This window comes from Monopterus albus, unplaced genomic scaffold (assembly GCF_001952655.1).
Source record: "Monopterus albus unplaced genomic scaffold, M_albus_1.0 scaffold135.1, whole genome shotgun sequence".
Taxonomy (NCBI): Eukaryota; Metazoa; Chordata; class Actinopteri; order Synbranchiformes; family Synbranchidae; genus Monopterus; species Monopterus albus.
Window position 1 is genome coordinate 85,857 of NW_018128015.1, and position 21,256 is coordinate 107,112.

General features: G+C 42.7%; 1 protein-coding gene across 2 annotated transcripts; it reads left to right on the forward strand.

The window, feature by feature from the left end:
* Positions 1-561: 561 nt before the first annotated feature.
* LOC109967765 (collagen type IV alpha-3-binding protein-like) lies at positions 562-19,843 on the forward strand. Of its 2 annotated transcripts, XM_020613572.1 has the most exons (19): positions 562-747; positions 1,010-1,207; positions 2,276-2,410; positions 10,267-10,383; positions 10,509-10,574; positions 13,672-13,779; positions 13,996-14,131; positions 15,213-15,296; positions 15,483-15,607; positions 15,867-15,959; positions 16,047-16,133; positions 16,293-16,385; positions 16,782-16,877; positions 16,983-17,115; positions 17,205-17,275; positions 17,369-17,497; positions 17,615-17,744; positions 19,129-19,265; positions 19,378-19,843. In XM_020613572.1, the coding sequence occupies exons 2-18, from the start codon at positions 1,097-1,099 to the stop codon at positions 19,254-19,256; spliced, it is 1,842 nt and encodes a 613-aa protein (XP_020469228.1). In that variant the 5' UTR covers positions 562-747; positions 1,010-1,096; the 3' UTR covers positions 19,257-19,265; positions 19,378-19,843. The 2 variants fall into 2 exon arrangements, with proteins under 2 accessions (XP_020469228.1, XP_020469229.1); XM_020613573.1 differs by lacking the exon at positions 10,509-10,574.
* Positions 19,844-21,256: the final 1,413 nt, after the last annotated feature.

Consider the following 21,256-nt stretch of genomic DNA (forward strand, 5'->3'; position numbering starts at 1 on the left):
TCATGGGCCTATGTCTTCTTTTGGTTGGATTCTGACTGTTTGTAGTAGTTTAGTATCTGTTTTTACCCATTGCTGTCATTTACATCTATTTTTATTTCTTTTGTTTTATTTACTTATTTTACTCTTTGTTTTGTGTCTCATTGTGTTTGTATATTTTTGTAATGGTTTTGCTGTCTTTGTCATTTTATTTATGTTCAGGGTTTGTATAGCTTTGTAGCTGTATTGCATTTATTGTTGCTCACTTTGTGGCATTTGGAGTTATTTTGTAGTCGTCTGATTGACTTTCTGTTGAAGAGGTCTCAGGTCTAGGGCCTCCTGACTCCTTGGACCCTGTGTCTGTGCTCAGTAGACCAGTTCAGTGAACCATCCCTGACTCAGGGCTCTCCTCCCAGTAGGTTAAAGCTAAATTATGCTAACAGCTGCACCAGTTGGACCACTGCACTTTGCACACTTTCGGTCTCCTGATTTAATTTCTAGTACTCCACAGTATATTGTCGAGCTCTACTCCTTTCTAGTACTATTTTCAGAGCAACACACAGGGGGGAGGAGCCTTGTTCCAAATTGGGAAACGTTTTGGTGACGTCACACTGGCCAGCGCCCCTACGCAGACACAAGTTAGAACACGCGCTCACCCCGAGGAGAAGAAGAAGCTCCAGCCGTTGAAGAACATGGCTGTCACCAGACTACAGAGGAAAACAACCACCACAATGCTTTGCTGAAAGTCGTCGACGGACTACCTGAGCCCCGGTATTTACATTCTGTTCCCTTCTGTCACTTCTGGGACTCAGTACACGCCGAAGAAAAGGGGGCGGAAGAGTTGACAGCTAATTAGCGGTGTGCGGACTCCGCTAACTTAACACCTGGGCTGATTTTCCACAGATATGCGTAGCCAGCTGCAGCTGGCTTTAGCTGTTTGAATTAACTCATTTTGCACTGAGAGCGATTAGTCAGTTGATAATAACAAAACATGATTTGGTGACCTATTGCCGTTTATTTCCTTATCTCCCAGATCTAATACTGCCAATGCAAAGGAAACCTCAGCGTTACACACCAAGTTCATCCTATTTTTATACTCGGCTTGTAAAGCGTTAAGGAAATGTCAGATAACCAGAGCTGGAACTCCTCCGGTTCCGACGAAGATTTAGAGCCCAGAGAGGAGCCAGGACATCCTGTTTGTATCGGCGAGTTCAGCGGCGTCCTCAGTAAGGTAGGTCCCGTTTTGACCCAACTCGGTTTCCTCCAAGTTTATGCATCCGTCCGATGTGTCAGTGCATGGGGCAGAAATGTCAGGGAGGGGCTGTCATGACAAATCATGCCTGTTTGAGGAAGGGGTTTTCCGGGATCTTCTAACAGCATTTCCACACTGCTGCTCAGCAATATGAAACCGTTAATCCCCACTTAAGCGAAAAGAAAGCCCCTATGTAACACTGTAAGTTGTGTATTTGTTTAATGACAGGGCTGTGCACCAGCGATACACAAGTGTCCAATGATCAGCTGGCCATGCACTGTTTGCGCAAAGCTGTAAATCTGTTATCAATGTAAATATTGGGAGCCGGTAGTTTACACTGTGCTAACATCCCTCAAAACGGTTACAAGTCTTTTCTGGTCCTAATGATGAGCTTATTTTTTAAGGTTAAACACAAGCCTTCTGCACAATCCTGTGCCATGTCTACTATGATAACAATGTTGGCAGAGGAATATGTTTGAGCACAGTATGTAAATGTCCAGTGTTTCAAGAAGTATTCATTTGACAACTGTATGCAAGGTGCAGAGAACATTCACTCCTAGTTTGAAGCTGTTACAAGTAGACTATGCTCCTTAAGGGAGCACAGTGTAAACAGCTCTGTTCCTGTGCTAGACCAAGTCTTACTAACCTGTCATATGCTTCTGCTCACTTGTGCGAGATGCATTGGGCAATTGACCACAATTTTAATCCGTTAAATTGCCATTAATCTCACTGTACACTGGTTGTTTCTGAACAGACTGCATGCTGACTTGCTAACCAAGCAAACAGAGATTCAGCACATCTAGAACAGTTCACCCGTTCAGTTACATGATGTGGGTCCTGTGGATGATTTTATATAAAATCTGACATGTATTAACTCAAGGAAGCGTCTCAGATGAGGAACACAGGCTTTGTTACCAAAAAAATGGAAGCCGCTCTCCAGTCTGATTAACCTAATCCAGCAGCATTTTAATAAAGACTAATATTGTGTAACTTTGTTGATCTGTGTGGTTTCGTTTTCTTGTGACCCCAACACTGGTTATTTTTCAGTGGACAAACTACCTTCATGGCTGGCAGGACCGTTGGGTGGTGCTGAAAAACAACACACTCAGCTACTACAAGTCTCAGGATGAGACGGAGTACGGGTGCCGGGGTTCCCTCTGCCTCAGCAAGGCCATTATTACCGTGAGTACCGCTGAGATTCGTTTTCCTAGAAGTAGCAGTCTGTGTCTGTTAAAAGTTGTGCAATACTGGCCCTTTCAAAATGAGCATTGTGGATGGTGTAAGAAGATTGTTTGCTAAGAGAGGGGGAGCCATCCCTATGTTAAACTTGCTGTGGCACACAGCCACTTCTACCTGATGCCCTGGTTTGACCTCCCATTCAAAAACAGCCGGGTTCAGGCATTTTGGGTGCATGATAACTGCAGTACTTCTGCTACCACAAATGATGTGCCGCACGGTTTTCAAATGGAATGAGAATGACTGACACATGAGGAATGCTAACGAGTCTTGACCTTCTCCTTTTGCTTTGTTTTTTTTAGCTGCAACAAGTATTTTGCTTTTTGCAAAGTTAACATAAGCCCTTTTCAGACATGCACTGGAATCCTGAAATTCTTTAGACATTACCCGGGGGAGCTGTAGGTGAGAATGCAAATGTCTGAGTCAGTTGAATTGGACCTTAAGCGGACTTTACGCTGCCAGTTCCCTAGTATGAGTGAGCTGGAGTGAACCCGTGTGAAAATACAGCAGGTATAGTCTGGAGTATTCACATGGAGCTAGTGGGCGTGTTGATGACATTCTGTCATGTGTTCGGTGTGGAACTGGAAGAAAACTAACGGTCAGTGGTGAAGGAAAAAGGTCATTTACGGTGAAGACACCAATGAAAATATCAGAATGGAGACCTAACATGATTCAGGAACTTTTGTCGTTAAGAGCCGGCGTCAGAATCGTCAGACAAGGCAAGACACTAGGTTTTTGTGACCAAATTACAAACTGGCTAGGTGACCGTGTCATGTCCCACCTCATGTGTTCTCTACCCAGGCGCACCCCTTGTGCGTAAACTAAACGGAGTATTTCCAGTAGGTAAGAACACATTTGGCACGGACTCTGTGCGAGCGGGCAACTCTCGACAAAGTCCGGGCCTGATTCTGTGGATATAGTTCACGTGTGAAAATGGCTATAGTTGTGGAGTCAGCCCAGGAGTTTGGGGGAACAAGATTAAATTATTATAGATCAATAATTGTTGACATCCATGCACGAACTCACTGATAAATCTGTCTTCACAGTCTGTGTAACCACTGACAGTTTGAAGAATTGCATAATCAGCTTTGGCCAAAAAGATCAGCCATGACAAATACACAACTTGATAAAATTCACTGAGTTTGCTTTGTTCTAAACTCAATCAGTGACAACACATGCTGCAAAAACATAATCCACTGCTGATTGAAAATAAGCTTTACATTTGGTTGGACTTGCCTGAGGGAACAACTGATGTGGGATCAAACTGAAATCTCACAGGAACCTTAAACAGGAGCTAAAATGCTGTTTCAGTGTTTCCTGTACAAGTGTCTCCAGTTGCTGCAGTGCTGTCTGAAGGTTTTAATATAAATGCTGCTTCAGTTTTACCTGAACAAAGTTTTTTGGTTTCCATTTTATTAACACTAAGCCATGATTTCGTTGAACGCTGTAATAGATAATCAGAATCCATACGTCTGGGACAAGCTGCTTACCAAAAGCCAAGAGACAGACTGTTGTGTTTGTACGTCCACAGGCATTCTGTCACCGCCTTTCGTCCTTTATCAAAATCTCATGCAGTTTTGAGAAGTTTGGCATTTGATATGGGCTATTAGCTATGACTCAGATGTCAGGCATCTGCTGAATGCTTCTCTTCAATCTAGGAGTTTATTTCCTGGATTTGTGTGTTGACCTAAAGGTTGACTCACTGTTGACAACTTGGAACAGATGAGAAGCTTTAACCTGGACTTTGTCAAATGCTTTTTCCTGTTGCAAGTGATATCCTAGTTTTTTAGGGTAACCAGGTGACGACTGTAGTTTCAAAATGGCATGCTGTGTGGCAACAGTTCATCATGATGCACGGTCTTTTTTGTTGTTTTTGTTTTTATAAAGGAAAAAGGAAGGAAACTTGATTTTAAATTGAAAGTGTTCTACTCAGTTTAGGATTGAATCTTACAAAAAGGTTTGTAGTTTTATTTTTTTTTAACCAATAACTCTATACTTTCCACAACCATCATGGTCGCTCATTTTTATGGTTTCAACAACATGTGTTACATTAATTTGGATCTTTTTTTAGAAATAATCATCATAAGTTTCATCACACAGCCCTGCATGTGACGGTACTGTGTCACTGTATATGACTGACCAAGAGTTGGCACTCGCAGCAGGTTGAAGTGGAGGCTCTCAGGCTTGTCAGAATTTATTAACATCCTGTCTCAAAGATTCAAAAGAGCTGTCACACTGTACTAAGCATAGGGAACATGAATCCAGATGTGTCTGTAGTGTTTAGTGCTCAGTGTCCACACTGTTTCTCCTAGGGTTGTACCTGACTAAGAGTTTTGTCAGTTGGCTCATCAGCATGACTCTTCGACTAATCGAAGTATTAATTCAATTAGTTCAAGTATTAAGTAGATTGTTGCTTGACACCAAAATGAGGAGGAGAAGAAGACAAACTAATGCGGGCTGTGGCTCCTTTATATTGTAATGCACACTGGCCGACAAAAACTATAAAAACAAAGGTTTGACTAGAAGAGTCTCAGCTGACCAACAGGCTTCGTGACTAAGAATTTGACTAGTCGACTTTCAGGGGGCAGCCGTAGTTTCTCCTTTCATCATGTGTCGGTGGGACGCCAGGTCGTTGACTGAAGCTCACTGTGTGTCTCCAGAGAGTAACAAGGGAAATTAAAAAGTTACTGTTCCCAGGCAGCGTAGAGCAGGCTTTGCTATTAGCTGCTGTATATTTGTTCAGCTTTATTTATTCTCAGCCTGTGTAAATATTAACCCTCGTGTTACTGTACTGTAGTCATTTCTTGGTTCAGTGGAAATGTGCCTCAGAAGTGTAATGGTTATCCTAAATGATTTCTTTTCCATCTCTTTCATCTTGTGATTTTTCCCTCATTAACTCCATAATTGGCTTACATTTACACATTAGTACATGTTCACTGTTTTGAAACTGCCAGGGAGAATTCTGAGTTGGGTAAAAGAGTTTGAAACACACTGTATCTTCCTGTGTTCAGTGACTCAGTGTGACACAGACAGGGCCGTGCATGCTGTGCAGATCGGTTTCACAATTTCACATTGTTAACAGAGCCACCCTTCCTTGGCTGTTTTGTTACATATAGTTAATAATTAAACTCATTAATAAAGCACCTGCCTTTACCCATTTTGAAGAAAGTGACGGTGAGGAAGGTTTGTGGTTAAAACTACAAACTAGAACTGTGGGAATGACTAAGGCCTGACAACACAGAGTGAAGCTATTCTTGCTCCTGTGGATTGCATCTAGCAAAGGCAATGGGAGTAATGTCCTGGTTCGTGTTGATATGCAGAGTCAGTGTAATACACACATTAGTGGTAGCAAAGCAAAGCAAAACCATGTGATGCTCCCTAAAGTTGACATGGACTACCTTGTTCTGCAAATTGTGGATGCATGTGACTGTAAGCTTGTTTGTTGGTGCAAATGTAGGTGTGCAACTGTACTGAGAGGCTGAGAACCATCATCGCCGCTTTTAGATCCAGGGTCCGTTAATAAGTATGGGGCATGAAGAAGTGGTGCAGTCTAGCTCAGTCTGATGTTGGATGCAGTGATTTGGTCTATCACAGTGAACCTCTCACTCTGTCACGGTTACTGTAAATAGACAGTGAGGCTCTGTGGAAATCACAAAGTGTCTCAAGCCAGGAAATGAGGCTTTTCCTCGCAGTATGGGGCTTCCTCTAGGAAGGTCAAGAAACGCATGCCCCGGTCAGTACATATCCATGTGTCTCAGTGCCAGAATGTTGCTCTTACTGTCACTGTTGTCTTTCACTCTGACCACTTAGCGAGTCGGTTTCTTCCACTAGGTCCACAGGGATCCACTTTTGGTGTCCGGTGTCTACACAGAGATATTCCTGGCACCGGGCCTTAGTTGTAACGTTGAAGGAAGAGGACACTGTATTTGCTTGGAGAATTATGATGTTTAGATTTACACAAAGAAGTAAATTCAATTCGTAGTTTTATTTGAGAGAGAGAGAGAGAGAGAGAGAGAGAGAGAGAGAGAGGACACGCTATGGGAGAGAGGAGACGCACAGTGACACGTAGTGGTGGCGTATAGATGCGTTGTTGAGGTCAACTCGGAGATCAATGAGAGAGAAGCAGTCTAAATATAACTGAGGTCTTACAGATGCTTCTAAAGCCGTTGTACTTGATGACACATCTGTGAGAGCTGTGGGAGTGGTTTGTATTTTTTTTAGTAATGGTTGTGATTTTATTTGTAAAGCTCGTGAAGTCACTACTGCTGAGATTTTAGGGAATGTTAAGATAATCAACTCTGTGGCTCTTTGTCAGCCTGGCTACAGTGCTGAAAAGAAACCTGGGGTTTTTCTTATTTTCCTCTATCAATGATGAAAAATATGTGGTTCTGGCACTATGAAGGGCTTGTTTTTTTTTATATATATGTTAAACTATCTTTCCAGGCTAGGAAAAACTCTTCTGACTTGGTGGAGCGCCACCTCCTTCCAGTTTTAGTAATGCCTGCTGTAGGGAGCAGAGCTGCAAGCTGTACCACGAGGCCTCCTCTGTTTCACTGCCTTCTTTTTCAACTCTGGGTTGTCATAATTTAGGTCGTAAAATAAACTCGTCCAGATTTCTAAATATGAGAGCCGCACCATCCAAAGTTGGACAGATGCCATCTCTACTAATCAGACCAGGTTTTCCCAAAAATGTTTTCCATTTGTCTATGAAACCCATCGTTTTCTGGGCACCACCTGTTGTCACTGCTCAGATTGGGCAGGGGTCCAGAGAAAACCACGGAGTCCAACACTTATAGTGAAGCTACACACTGACTCAACATTAATTTTAGTGACCTCCGACTGGCGAAGTCAGGAGTCATTAGCGTCGATGTGAATAACAACCTTACCATATTTAAACGTATCCTAGCAGCTTCAAATAGGATTCGATGTCGCCCGCTCTGGCCCCAGGAAAACATTTGACTGTGGCCATCGGTGTCTCCAGCTTCACATTTCTGACTATGGAGTTGCGAATTACCAGAGTTGTCTTCTCAGTGGGTGAGTTGCTGAGTAGGGGGTGTTTGTTTTGAGCTACGACTCTTGCAAACTGTGACCCAGCCACCTGGCTGAACTCCAGGCTGCTCGGGAAGTCCTGGGGGATGGTTAGGGTGGGCTGCGCTAAGTCTAGGAGGCTCCACACTGGCTACATGGGCCTGGCTAGCTGGGCTGTTTAGTTGTTTGTTTTGGTGGGCAAGACTCACATTTGAGCCATTCCCACTGGTTGGTTGTGTGGTGGTTATTCACACACACACACACACACACACACACACACACACACACAGCCATCCTTGAGTATCACATGGACACCACGTGGACCTGCATGGTCATATCTTGCTTTTTGCCTCAGGTATTTTTAAACATGTGGGCCTCATCGTTCAAGGCATGGTTATAAACTAACTGCTTCTTGGATTTGTTCCTTATTTGATTTTGACGTCTTAGCCCACCAGGATGATCTAAATATGAATTTGTCCTGAGATTTAGTGTTTTGCTGTCGTCTGTTCCTATAGATCTGCTTGTCCTGTGTTTGGTTACAGGAGCAGGGTGCAGCGGGAGCCTGCCTTTGTTCTACATTGTTGTTGCTTTTGTTGTTATTCCACCAACCTACACAGGCATGCACCAGTAGATAGACACAAACACTCCATGCCTGCTTGCCTTTCTCATAGGACCCAGGCTGACAACATCGTCAGCATGCCATGGCCTCTTGTAGAGTACAAGGCTGTGAATGTGACCTTCCAGTGATGATGATGATGATGATGATGATTGTTGACTGTAGCCTTGGCTCCAAGTAACTTTCTAAACTCGGTGCCGGTATTCCCATTACCCTGTAGTCCAGAGGTGATCAAAAGGAACCCATTTTCTTTCCTGGCAACCCAGTGACATTAAAATCCCATCTACTAACCAAACATATTCACACTGTGTGCAGGAACATTCCGGCAATCCCTATGATTTCTCATGCTTTTAGTGCTGTGTAATTTATTTATTTTTTTCCTCAGATGCCATGATCAGTTCTTTAATTTGTATTCTTCTGTTATATAACAATTTTATATTCTTACCCACCTTAACAAGTGTGTTGAAGAAAACCTTTTGTTAATGTGTCATTGGATTTTAATTTACTGGACTGAGGTTGTCTCTGGAAACTGCTCAGGGTTACACTGGGTTGAAAAGTGAATGAAGCTGTTGATCTTTTTTCTTCTTCTTTATAAGTGATGGCACATGTATCACACTTGCTTCCTTCTTTTCATGTGCTGCTGCTGCTTCTTGTCTCTTTCTGCCACTTGTGTTGATCTCATGCAAGTGCTACCGGTAGCTTTTGAACGAACATCTGATTTGGAAAGTTTTCTGCATTCAGCATCATGCTGTGAATTATTGACACTGAGCATCTGGTGTTGGCCTCGGCACCTTCCAGGTGTCAGGCAGGGCAGCCAAGTTGCACTCCTCCACTGAAATGTCTTTAAAGACACCATAGTGGGCCATTTGTTACTCTGCCAGCCCAGTAAGTGATACAGTTTTCAGTAATGCTTTGGTCTCAGGCTGTCTGGGCACATGCACTCAGTGGGCAATGCTGCGTTGTGAACTTGCAATTAAAAAAAATTTTATGACCCTGTTTTATTATAGCTTATCTTGGTGAATAACATTTTTAAGTGGTGTTAATCATGTATGGATTAAATAGAGCTGTAAATAGGAGTAATGAAAATGTAATTCTAATACTTCACAACACTACTGATTCACTAATCAAAAAAATCACTGGATTAATCAACAAACACTACAGTTGTCATGTTTAGTCACAAGTTTCTCCCTCAGTGAAATGAACAACTGCAGGCTCTTGGCTTTCCAAAGTAAATGATTGCACTTATTGTGTGTTACAGATATACAAATACAGAGATCCCAGATGTGTTTATTGTATTGTGGCCAGCATAGGAATGTAGAGGTCTCTTATCTGATGTGGTTTTTCTTTAGCTTACATTTGAACTGCAGTATTAGTGCCTGTCTGGATGTGTACTCTACTGCACATGAAGCAGCCAGATGCTCACTCATATATCTGCTTCTTTCACTGTGATTAGACCTTGACAGTGATTTTAGCATCACTGTAGAGTTGTCTTGTAAGAATGTCTGATGCATTTGGTTAATACTACACAGACAAAGCCATCGCTGTCACACACACACACAGTCTATGGTTCCTGACCATGCCAGCACTGACAGTGCGCTGGAGGGCTACTAGGAATATTCTCCATCCTGCAAGTCGCCTTAAAAGGCCAGTTATCTGTGGCTTCTCCTATGGGACAGTGTCTGAAAATGGAGGCTGCTGTGCCACTGGTACACTCACTCTCGTCTTTTATCCATTTGACAGAAGCATACTGTACATGGAAGACCTACAGTTCACACCACAGTGACTGTGGTGGGTCACCATGTTTCCTGGTGTCAAAGTCAAATCCGGAACAGATTGTTGCACGCAGGAGAGAAATTAGCATCCTGCCTTTTCAGTGTCATTTTAAAAGCTGTTTAAATGGATCGCCACCTGTCACCTATGCTTCTTTCTGCAATTCAAGAGCAGGAAAGAGATTTGTATTTACTCTTGCTATTAAAAGAAGCAAAGAAATGTGTGACAGCATTATCACAGAGATCGAGCCAGCTGGGTTTCTGTACCCAGAATCCTCCAGTACCTGATGAGAGGAGATTTGATAATCATGACTGATGCTTAAAATGAAGAGCAGTATGACCTAACTTTCTGTCCTTTGTCTGCTTTCTCTGTGTATTTCTTTTTTTAGCCTCATGAGTTTGATGAGTGCCGGTTCGACATAAGTGTAAATGACAGTGTGTGGTACCTAAGAGCACAAGACCCAGAGCACAGACACCAGTGGATTGACTCCATTGAGCTGCACAGGGTAAGTCATACATCTCCCAACAGAGCAGACAAACTGCTGGTATCAAAGGAACCAAATCCTTGTCACATTTTCCACAAATAATGTGTGAATGTTTTTTATTGTCTGCATGTGTGTGTTTCTATCAGAGTATCAGAGAGGGAAGGAGAGACAGGGGAGGAGTCCAGGGAACAATAATCATCCCTCCACCACTGGTGCGTTTGCAAGTCTGCAGGACTAGGACTCACTGAGTGCTTCACTTGTCTTTAGCACAGTGCACTGTAGTGGCAAGTGTGTTTGTGTTAGCCTGTGCGCCTGTGTTATCTTGGCTCATAAAAGCATATACTGTATACACACAAACCTCCATGTTTTGTGGATAGCTTAATTTTCGGTGGCTCACTATTGGTACATGACTCATGGCGAAAGTTAATCTCAACCTTGGATTTCGGCAGTGGCCTCAGCGTTAGCATAATCACACACACGTAACTGAGAAAGCTATGTGAAGATAATCCCGTTTGTTGTTTTTCTGGGAACAACTCTGAAAGGTTTAAGTTGACCTGTCAGGGAGGTGAGTCAGCGAGCACTGGCCGGTAGCCAAGGTTCTTTTACTCTTGTTTGCCTAAACTATTAGCACAATGTGAATTTACAGAGTTGGAATAGAAGTTCAGCCCTTAAGTGCTGCACTGTTTATTCACATGAAGGTCACAGGAAGCAGGTTGCATCCCCTTCTGTAAAGCACTGAGCAGAAGACAATGACAGGGAAGATCTACAAAATGTCCGATATATACACACACTGACCATCCATCACATATGTTTTGCATTGTTGCTGAAAAGAATCTCATCTGGTAATGCTAATAAATTAGCATCTTTTACAGTCTTAATCTAAGCCAGACATAGTCCAGAGTGGAACTGTAGTTGTGAGTGTGTCTGACATAGATAAGAAGGCAGCAGCCACACCTTCAGCCTGTCTGCAGAAACACATGCTACTCAGTCAGGGCCCTAGTTTGAGAAATCCCTGTCCTCCCCCTCCCTCATCAGTTACTCATCCCAGTATCAGGGAGCCCACATTACTCAAAGGAAGAGGGGAGTCAGTCTTGTGCACATACACACACACACACACACACACACGGCCATTTTCCTGCTCGTAATGAGTCACCGCTGAAGGCTTTTCTTAGAAAGGACCTGCTTCCCCTTCTAACCCACATTACTCAGCAGCGCCTGGTCTCCAGGGAGACACAACACTCCAGCTAACATGGCAGTTTTCCTTCAGTGCATGAGAGTGAAACATCTAAATGTGTAAAAACACCTGTGTCTAGGATACTACCTCCCATTAAAGAATGTTTTACTGTATATATTTCTGCAATATTAGGACATCTTACTGCAATCTGGTCATATATTCATCTTTTTTTTTTTTTTTTTTGGACTAAAAAGAACTTTGTGACTTGGAGATGTTTCTCTGTTCCAGGTCACTTTTTATTACCACTTCTATTGTCAAACATCAGTGGTGTGTGTGTGTGTGTGTGCAGTGCAGCTTTGATTACCAGACACTCTTGAGCAATTGCGCAGTATTTGCTCTGCAGCATGCAGCTTGCGTACGTGTGTGTGTGTGTGTGTGTGTGTGTGTGTGTGTGTGTGGGTATAAGTATTGTTTACAGGAGACCCAGCAGCTGATAAATGTAACAGTTTAGCTTTTTTATTTTACATTTTCTGATTTTTAGCTGCAATAAAACCTCTGCTTGCTTGGATTTTGGCTGTCCTCACACAGATAAAGCCCAGGTACATAGTGCTGTCTGTGCTGATGGAGTCAGAGGGTAGCAGGTGAGCGGCAGTGACTAAAATCCATGTGAACACAGGCGGTGTTACTTCTGGTCATTGCTCAGCAGTTACCTTAGGCTCTCCCACTCACGCGTCTGTACATTTTATGCCCCCTTGTGGTTGAAACTGGAATGAACAGCCATGGCCAAAAATATTGGCACTCCTGCATTTCTGTCAGATAACACACCACTTCTCCCAGAAAACTGTTGGTATCCTCATGTTCATTTCTTTAGTTTGCATATGAACAACATGGGAAAAGCAGAAGAAAAAAAAAATCTGATACATTTCACACAGAACTCTGAATTATTAACACCCTCAACTTATTATTTGGTAGCACACCCTTTGAACAAAATAACTGAAGTCAAATACTTCCTGTAACCATCAGCTTGTTTCTTACACCTCTCTACTGGAGTCTTTAGATGGCGACGAACAGTGTGGACTGGCACTGCTGCATCCTGTGCCTACAGGTCAGCTTGAATCAGTTTGGATGTTGATCGAGGTTCTTTATCCACCAATTGAACAGTCCCTTGTTGCAGTTTACTTTTCTTTCATCCACGTCCAGGGAGATGAGCTGCACAGTGTTGCGTACAGTGGACACAGGAACAGCCAAATCTCTGGGGATGGACTTGGAGCTTTGAGATTGTCTTGGCTTTTCCACTAATGTGGATCTCAAACCGTCAACCGTCTCCATGCTCAATGTGGTTCACGTGACACAAAGGTTCAGTTCGGTTTTCTCCATTTTAACTGGTTGCGAATGTGATTTCTATGTTGGCAGCACCTGTTGATTGCTACAGGCATGTTTTCATTACAAATTAAAGGAGCATCGCGTTTGAAATACGGCTATTTTGAATAGGTGTCAATAATTCAGTCCAGTCCATGTTTGGAGTTTTTTTGTGTTGTTCCGATGCAAACAAAAGAAATAAACATGAGAATAACCAAAGAATTTGTGGTTGCAGCAGTTTTTTGGGAGAAGTGGTGCATTATCTGACAGAAAAGCAGGGGTGCCAATATTTTTAGCCATGACTGTACCTGTATATCTTCTCAACCTTTGCCTCTGCTGTCACCAGCGTTCTCGTTTGAAGGCCAGGCTGTTATGTAAGAGGAAAGGGGAACCATTCGCGTTTACGGGAAGTCGGTGGATGTTTCCATGAATTTGCGTTGTGCTTTTGTAGTCATGTCATGGTGTCCCGTCAAACCTTTCAGAGTAACATTAAGAGTATTGATATGAAAACCTTTGTGAAAGGTGTTTTTGTTGTTTCTACCACGATTTCAGCCTTGTTTAACGTAGTGGGCAGCTACTGTATGTAGTACTTGATCAGCCTCGGTGAAAAATGAATTGGTTGTGTCAGTGGGTTTGCTTTAGTCACTGCTGGATTTTTTTTTTTTTTTTCATGCCTTTGATTTGGTTTAAAATGAATAAATGTATTTTATTAAGTTTATGACAGCACCACTCACTTATTTCTTTTTCGTCATGTGTGTTTTTCCTTTCTCGTACAGGCCGATTTGGGATATGGGTCAGAGTCCAGTCTGCGGAGACATGGCTCCATGCTGTCTCTCACCTCAGCTGCCAGCGGCTACTCCGCCACCTCCACATCGTCCTTCAAGGTGCGTTTTCTGCCTTGTGTTTACTCTGGCTGAGGAGGCCGCTGGCGCCAGTTTTGTATTTGTACACAGGAGGGAGTTTTGGGCAAACAATCTATTTTGTCAGCATATGCATACTGAACAGTTGGTTTGTGTTCTATGGAAATATAAGCACACTGGGGTGTCAGAGGGGACACACAGTAATCAAAGCCCAATTGCTGTGTTGCTTTGTTTGTCTAGAAGGGTCACAGCCTGAAAGAGAAGCTGGCAGAGATGGAGACCTTCAGAGACATCCTGTGCAAGCAGGTGGACACGCTTCAGAAATACTTTGATAGCTGTGCTGATGTGTCCAAGGATGAGCTGCAGAGAGACAAAAGTGAGAACCACATTTAATTAATTGTTGTTTTTTTTTTTTTTATTCCTCTGGGTGGATTTTGGAATCAAGAATGAAAATAATTATTAGTTACAGCTAACCTGCATAGCTGTTGCATTAGGTTTAGCAAACTGAAAAGAATGGTACAGTATGCCACCAAACTATGATAAATGAAGTTGAACTGAAGTAACATTATTTTCTTGTTTAAAACACTTAAAGGACAAACCAGCAGGGCAAAGTCTCCAGAGCCTTGTCAGGTCTCCTCTGTTGGAGGAGGAAGCCTCCTCTTTCCAAACCAGACTTCCCCCCCCTTTTGTGTCCAACCCATGGTGTCGTCCTCATGAAGCCATTCAGTGACCTAGAGCTGCAGCCATGAGTCAGTTCACTGGTAGAAAATGAACCTCAGCTATTTAGAATCAACAGTCACCGACATGTTCTGGTTCCACCTTCTTTAATGTGAGGAGCTGATGCTTTTCTTTGTCAGACATGAGAATCAGCTGAGTCTCTGAGGGTCTGTTGGTTGGACACAACATGTGAAGACGCCGCCTTTGGCTCTGGAGAGTCACAGTGGGACTTTTTCCCAGTGTCTGACATTCTGGGGATAAACAGATCAATATAGATCATCAAGCAATGATTGTTCTTTTTTTTATTTTTTATTTCCACTCATTCAGGATTTTCCTTTAATTTGTCACCCATCTGTAGATTCTGAAAATATTTGGAGTCTAGAAGACATGTCCTGAATCTTCTAAGGAATGTGTACAAGCCTCCTCGTCCTCAGTCTGTCTTGGCTGGCTGGACATTTGCTCATGGCAGACTGCACTGTGGATGCTTTTGTTCTCCGCTCCTCACTCTTTCTTCCTCTCACTGTTCTGAAGATGAAACCAGACCATTGTCATGTCCAGCACAGCAGACTTCTGTCAGTCTGATGGTGTACTGTGCTGTATCTATGAATGGGCCACAAGGCGTTACCTTGTCCTGAGCTTGGGATGAATTTCAGTACCAGAAAAGGCTTGTGTGGAGCAGCTGCCTGGTAGCAGTTTTCTGTTTGCACTTCCTCACTGAATCTTCCTGTCTCTCTTTTCAGTTGTGGATGATGATGAATATGACTTCCCCAACACCCGGACAGATGAGGAGTTTCTGCATAACAACAATGGCAGCAAAGAAAAAGGTGAGCAATGCAGAATTCTTTTTTTAAAGCTCCTGAAAACTTGGTTTCATATCTGAAACATTTTTAGCTTGACTTACTTACAGCTTTACTTGCTGTGCTGCTTTGTGCAGTGTTCCAGTCTTTGAGCCCCAAGGGAATCAATGGAATTGTGAGCGAGGAAAACTAAACTTTGGGCCTTTTTTACAGGAATAGATTTTAAGGGTGAAGCCATCACATTCAAGGCCACCACAGCGGGGATCCTAGCCACTCTGTCCCACTGCATCGACCTCATGGTGAAGAGAGAAGACAACTGGCAGAAGAGACTGGATAAGGTGTGTAACATCTCCATGCCTGAAGGGAAGCCTGTGTTACAGACACATGTATTTCTCATACAGTAGTGACAGGTTGTCTTCTTTCAAACAAATACTGGGTTACATCTTACCTACAGTAGTGATGCAGCCATCTGCAAAACATTGAGACAGGAAGGAAAGTTACAGCACAATCTGATGCTAGGTCAGCACACTGTATGTCCTCTGTCATCCAGCTGCTCCTCCACATTTTTGGCTGTTGATTCTGGATTTGTGTGTGTAGGAGATGGAGAAGAGGCGAAGAATAGAGGACAGCTATAAATCGGTCCTCAACGACTTGAAGAAAAAGTCTCACTTCGGAGGTCCAGATTATGAGGTGAAGTCTGATAAATTCTTCCATAATGCAACATGAGTTTGTGTAAGAACCTTTTGAAGAAATGTTTCCTTTCCACTTTATTTGCAGGAGGGTCCAAACAGCCTCATCAATGAGGACGAATTCTTTGATGCAGTTGAAGCTGCTCTTGACAGACAGGACAAAATTGAGGAACAGGTGAGGGGCAGTGTTTACATAAAAAAATGATACCTGCAGCAGTCATGTTAAATGTGTAGCTGAGAGTGATGAGATGCTTTGAAGGTGGTATAATTCACACAGGAGAGAATAAAGTTTTGTTGTCAGGTTTATGATGAAAGCATCTGTGTCTGTGTCCAGTCTCAAACTGAAAAGACGAGGATACAGAGATCCAGCCCCGTCCCCTGTGGAGACGTCTATTCCAGCATCGGCTCTCACAGATTCTCTGACAAGGTTGTTAAACCCTTCGCTCTGTAAAACTGTACAAGCTACACTGACTATGCCACGTGTTCCACCTACATCTGTCCATCTTACCTTTCTGATCCATGCCTGGAATTGAAATAGACTTTAAGCTGTACAGTCACATACTGTACTTTAAAGTGCTGGAGAGTTGTGTTCTTGGAAAAGTATCTGTCAGTGGACACAGCACCTAGGCTCTGCAGCTGTTTCCTTAGTGAGGAGGTGCCTAGCTTGCATCTATCAAATGCTAAGTGGTGTTGTGTTCATTAGGCTCAGCTTGAAAGGCAGTTCTGCTTTTCTCTTTGTTCTCATTCTGATATCTGAGGACAATTTCATGTTGTCTTTACATCAGTGTTTCCTCCTTTTTCTGACCCTGGCCTTGTGTTTTAGGTGGAGGAGATGGTGCAGAATCACATGACCTACTCCCTGCAGGATGTTGGTGGAGACGCCAACTGGCAGCTGGTTGTAGAAGAAGGAGAAATGAAGGTATGATGAGTATCTGGAATGCATCAGCGACCCAGAGTCTACTAGATTTATACAAGTATTTAATTAGAATATGTGGTTTTTCTTAAATCTGGCCTGTGTCTGCAGGTGTACAGGAGAGAGGTAGAAGAAAACGGGCTAGTTTTGGACCCGCTGAAGGCCACCCATTCAGTAAGGGGGGTGACCGGTCGCGAAGTCTGTCACTATTTTTGGGACACCACCTACCGCAACGACTGGGAGAGTAGGTTTTCTAAACTCTAAATCAGTATTTAGAAACGATTTACTGTTGAAACCGACACTTGGCATGATGATGTTTCCTGCTTCCTTTAGCCACCATTGACAGCTTCAAGGTCGTGGAGACGTTGTCCGAAAACGCTGCGATTGTCTATCAGTTGCACAAGGTAAGAGTTGCAGTCGTAGACACAGTGACCACACTTGTAGGACAGTGGATATTAATCACCTTTTGTATATGATTTGTTAAACCTGTGTTACAGCGGGTGTGGCCTGCTTCTCAGAGGGATGTGCTCTACCTGTCTGCCATGAGGAAGATCTTGGCCAACAGTGAGAACAGCCCAGAAACCTGGCTGGTGTGCAATTTCTCTGTGGATCATGACGATGCTCAGGTGAGCCACAAGTCGGTTTGGTTCCATTGTAGGTGTCAGACAGGAAATGCAGCTTTTACAGAGTTTATTTATGACATTGCTGCTTTAGTTGATCCTATGTCCTGTCACTTTCCACAGCTGACCAGCAGGTGTGTCCGTGCCAAAATCAACATTGCCATGATCTGTCAGACCCTAGTCAGCCCCCCAGAGGCAGGCAGACAAATCAGCAGGGACAACATTGTGTGTAAAATCACCTATGTCGCCAACGGTATGTCTATAGCGTGTTTTTAGTTCAGTTGATTGGTGTTAATGATCATGGTGATTGAAAAGGCTTTAAAACACGTGTCAAACTCAAGGCCCGCGGGCCACATCTGGCCCAGCGTACAATTACATCCAGTCCGTGAGATTATTTTATATATCTTTTTTTTTCTTTCTTTTTTTTTTTTTTAAATGGCCCAGCAATATGAAGCACCTATAACACAAACTACAAATCCCATAATGCAGCGCAAACAGCTCCCTTACCGAACGATAGGCTACCTGCGATCATTCCCACATCAATTACATCGGATCAGATCAAGCGTCTGTTGATGTATACAACCCTAATTTCAAGTCAAAGCTAGCCCCCAACAATGGCCAAGAGAAAAGTTGATTCTGAAAACAGAGCCTTTCTAAACCGGTGGGAGGCTGAGTATATGTTTACTGACATTGTCTGTAAACCCGTGTGTCTTATTTGTGGAGCTAATGTGGCTGTAATTAAGGAATATAACCTAACACGGCACTACGAGACAAAACATCAGGACAAGCTGAAAAACATGAATACAGAGCAGAAGCTACAGAAGGTAGAGGAGTTGAAGAGGAATCTGACATCAAATCACACAGTGAAGCTGCTGTAGTTTTATTGTGGAGAGGAGAAAATGAGCCCGGACATTTACCGAGGGAGAGTTTCTGAAGAGCTGCATGATGATATGTTCAAAAAATGTTTAGTTTTAGTCTGTTCAATAAATGTTTATCCTGCTCGGCCCGCGACCTAAAGTGAGCTTTGAGTTTTGGCCCCGTGAGATTGAGTTTGACACCCCTGTTTTAAAACCACTGAATTTAGTTTCTTCAACAAAAAGTCCTCTCTTCCCGGATTGTTGTGCTACAAGAGGCTGTTTAACCCTGCACCAACCAGTCACTGCTGCTACTACAGGAATTTCATTCCATTAGTTATTCCATGCAGCCATTCTGTGCCACTGCTCTACTAGTCGCCCCAACTGGTCTTCCATCATACCTCCGTACTATGGTATGGTACAGTATGATTGTGAAACAAGTTTTAATTGGATTCTAGGTGATATTAAAAAGTCTTGAACTTGGTGAACCCTGCACAAAGCCAGTTAAACTGTCCTCAGCAAAAGAATACATCTTCTGGCATCCTCTACAACCACTGGTGCTTTTGGGGAAGAAATGAGCTGTGGGTCAGTTTAAAATCTGCCTTTGCAATGACTCAGGTACATGGTTGAATATAAAAAGCCTCAGTAAATATGGGCACTGACTTTGTAAAGACAGCCTATGCGAACCTGTTTTGACAAGTGATAATGTGCCAGGAAGCGCTGATCGACTCAAACCTTCTTGCTCAGTGATGTTATCCTCTGTGTGTGTGTGTGTGTGCGCAGTGAATTTTTTAGGCTGGGCTCCTGCCTCTGTGCTCAGGGCCGTGGCCAAGAGGGAGTACCCCAAGTTCCTCAAGCGCTTCACGTCCTATGTCCAGGAAAAAACTGCTGGCAAACCCGTCTTGTTCTGAAGCTCACAGGTAACACAAATTGTGCTTCACTAATCAGATTTTCTTTTCCATTTGTCACCTCTCATGCATTTACATAGTACAAACCTGCAAAGGTCAATATAAAGGTTTTCCATCTTTCCAGTGTTGACACACAAGGACAGATGTCCCCATGAAACGTTGAGGATCCACTATCTGCAAAATGAGAGCTGCCCTGCCGCCCGACCAGTCCAGTCTGTTTTGTCCCAGTTCTTGGCTACTAGTTAGTTCCAGTAGGGGAGAAATGTTTGTACTGGTTCCCTCTGGTGGTTACATTCAAACAGCTGGGAGACGACCCTTTAAACTTGTACCATTATCAACATTTCAGCAGCAATTACTTTTTGCCCGTTCATTGTAGGTTAATTAATAAATTGGTGGTAATCAAAAGATTATTGAAAATTCAGTGAGTTTTCCTGTGTCCTGAGATGAGTGCACCCAAGTTCTGCAGATGCTTCTCATCACAGCTGAGAACTGACATGTTCGGTGGTCTCCCTGCTGTCAGTATATTAATATATAAATGTATGTTCTATAAGAAGTTTGTACAAATAAAGATCTTCGCTAATAGACTGAAATATTTAGTAAATATGTTGATAGTTCATATTTTTCCCAGCTTTCTTTTTAAGCTGCTAACTTTTGCTAGTTAAACATCAGAGATTTAAGATGAATATCATCGTGTTTCTATGAAGACCAGAGGGCTGTCGTCAACTCACAGCCCCTATGTCTCGCTCATGAAAACACCTGTTACTGGTGCTGAGGCAGGGACAAAGTCGCAAAGAGCTTTTCTTATATTTAATGTACAAAGAGTTCATGTCCTGTACATTATTTGCTTTGCTTTATATTTGAATTACTGTTAATGTTGTAGCATCACTGCATACAACTGTATTTTGAATGTTTTGTAAACAGTCAACATTTTTCTGAATGTCTGCAAATTTTTAGTTTTTGTGACCAAGTCGAGCCCAAATGCCTTAATGTTGCAGGAAATTCTAGCTTCAGATGGGACAGAGGCTGCTGTTAGTGCACCTGTAATATCACTAGTGAAGTGCCCCTTGTGGCTGTCAGGTCCAAAGTTCAGCAAGGGCACACGGTAAGAAGTTTAATTTGCTCATCTTAAGATGTTTTGGTGTAAAACTCTGGACTTGGTCTGCAGTTTTACAGGCGAGAGGCTAAAATAGAAACATCACAAAGCATTTTTATGAGTACAGTTTTCAGGCAGAGGAGTGATGCTAGCGGAGTACAAAGATTAGAGCTCACACACTAATTAGATTAAAAAAATTTTTTATTCAGGCCAAGCCAAAAAAAGATTTTGTGGAGCATCAAATCCATGTGCAAACTCACCTTTTCACTCTACGTTTGAGGTTTTACCATAATTTCCAGACAACAAATTTCAAGCTAAGGTTTTCACCACTGGACAAAAAAAAGTTTGTTATATCAACAATAGGTGTATACATTTTACCAGCTGTTTCACGCCTTCTGATTTTTGAGCTTGGAGCAGACAGGTCTGGGTGAGAGACAGTGAAGCCAGATGGCGGCTGAAGCTCTTTCACCTCAGATGGTTCTAATACAACCTTAGCTATTAGCATGCTGTTAAAGCTGAATGTAAATAGAAATACATTTTGGTAAATACTGTTCATATTAATGCTGTGGGATTAACTTACACATGTACTGTGACAACATGGCACTGGTGGTGCCCTGTTTTAAAAGTGAAATAAAGTTTATCCTCCAGTTCTCCATGGTCAGAACCATTTGTGCATTAGAAAGACAAATGAGACATCATTAGGAGGGAATGTAGTGTTTTATTTTTTAAATAAAATACTGTACAATCTTGACATTAATAGCTTAAAATTAAATATTCTACCTAGAATATGCTAAGGCTCAACTTCTCAACTCGCCTGCTTTCCAAAAAGAATTAGCAGTGTCAGGCAGTGATGCCTTTAATACTTCCACCATGGCAATAAGTCATGTACCATAAAGGTTTATTACACAAA

Excerpts from the sequence above, each read along its gene's own strand:
- LOC109967765 (XM_020613572.1), top strand. The coding sequence starts at position 1,097 with ATGTCAGATAACCAGAGCTGGAACTCCTCCGGTTCCGACGAAGATTTA. Across the intron at positions 13,780-13,995 it reads CCTCCACATCGTCCTTCAAG|AAGGGTCACAGCCTGAAAGA; the intron begins GTGCGTTTTCTG and ends TTGTTTGTCTAG. Across the intron at positions 15,297-15,482 it reads CAATGGCAGCAAAGAAAAAG|GAATAGATTTTAAGGGTGAA; the intron begins GTGAGCAATGCA and ends CCTTTTTTACAG.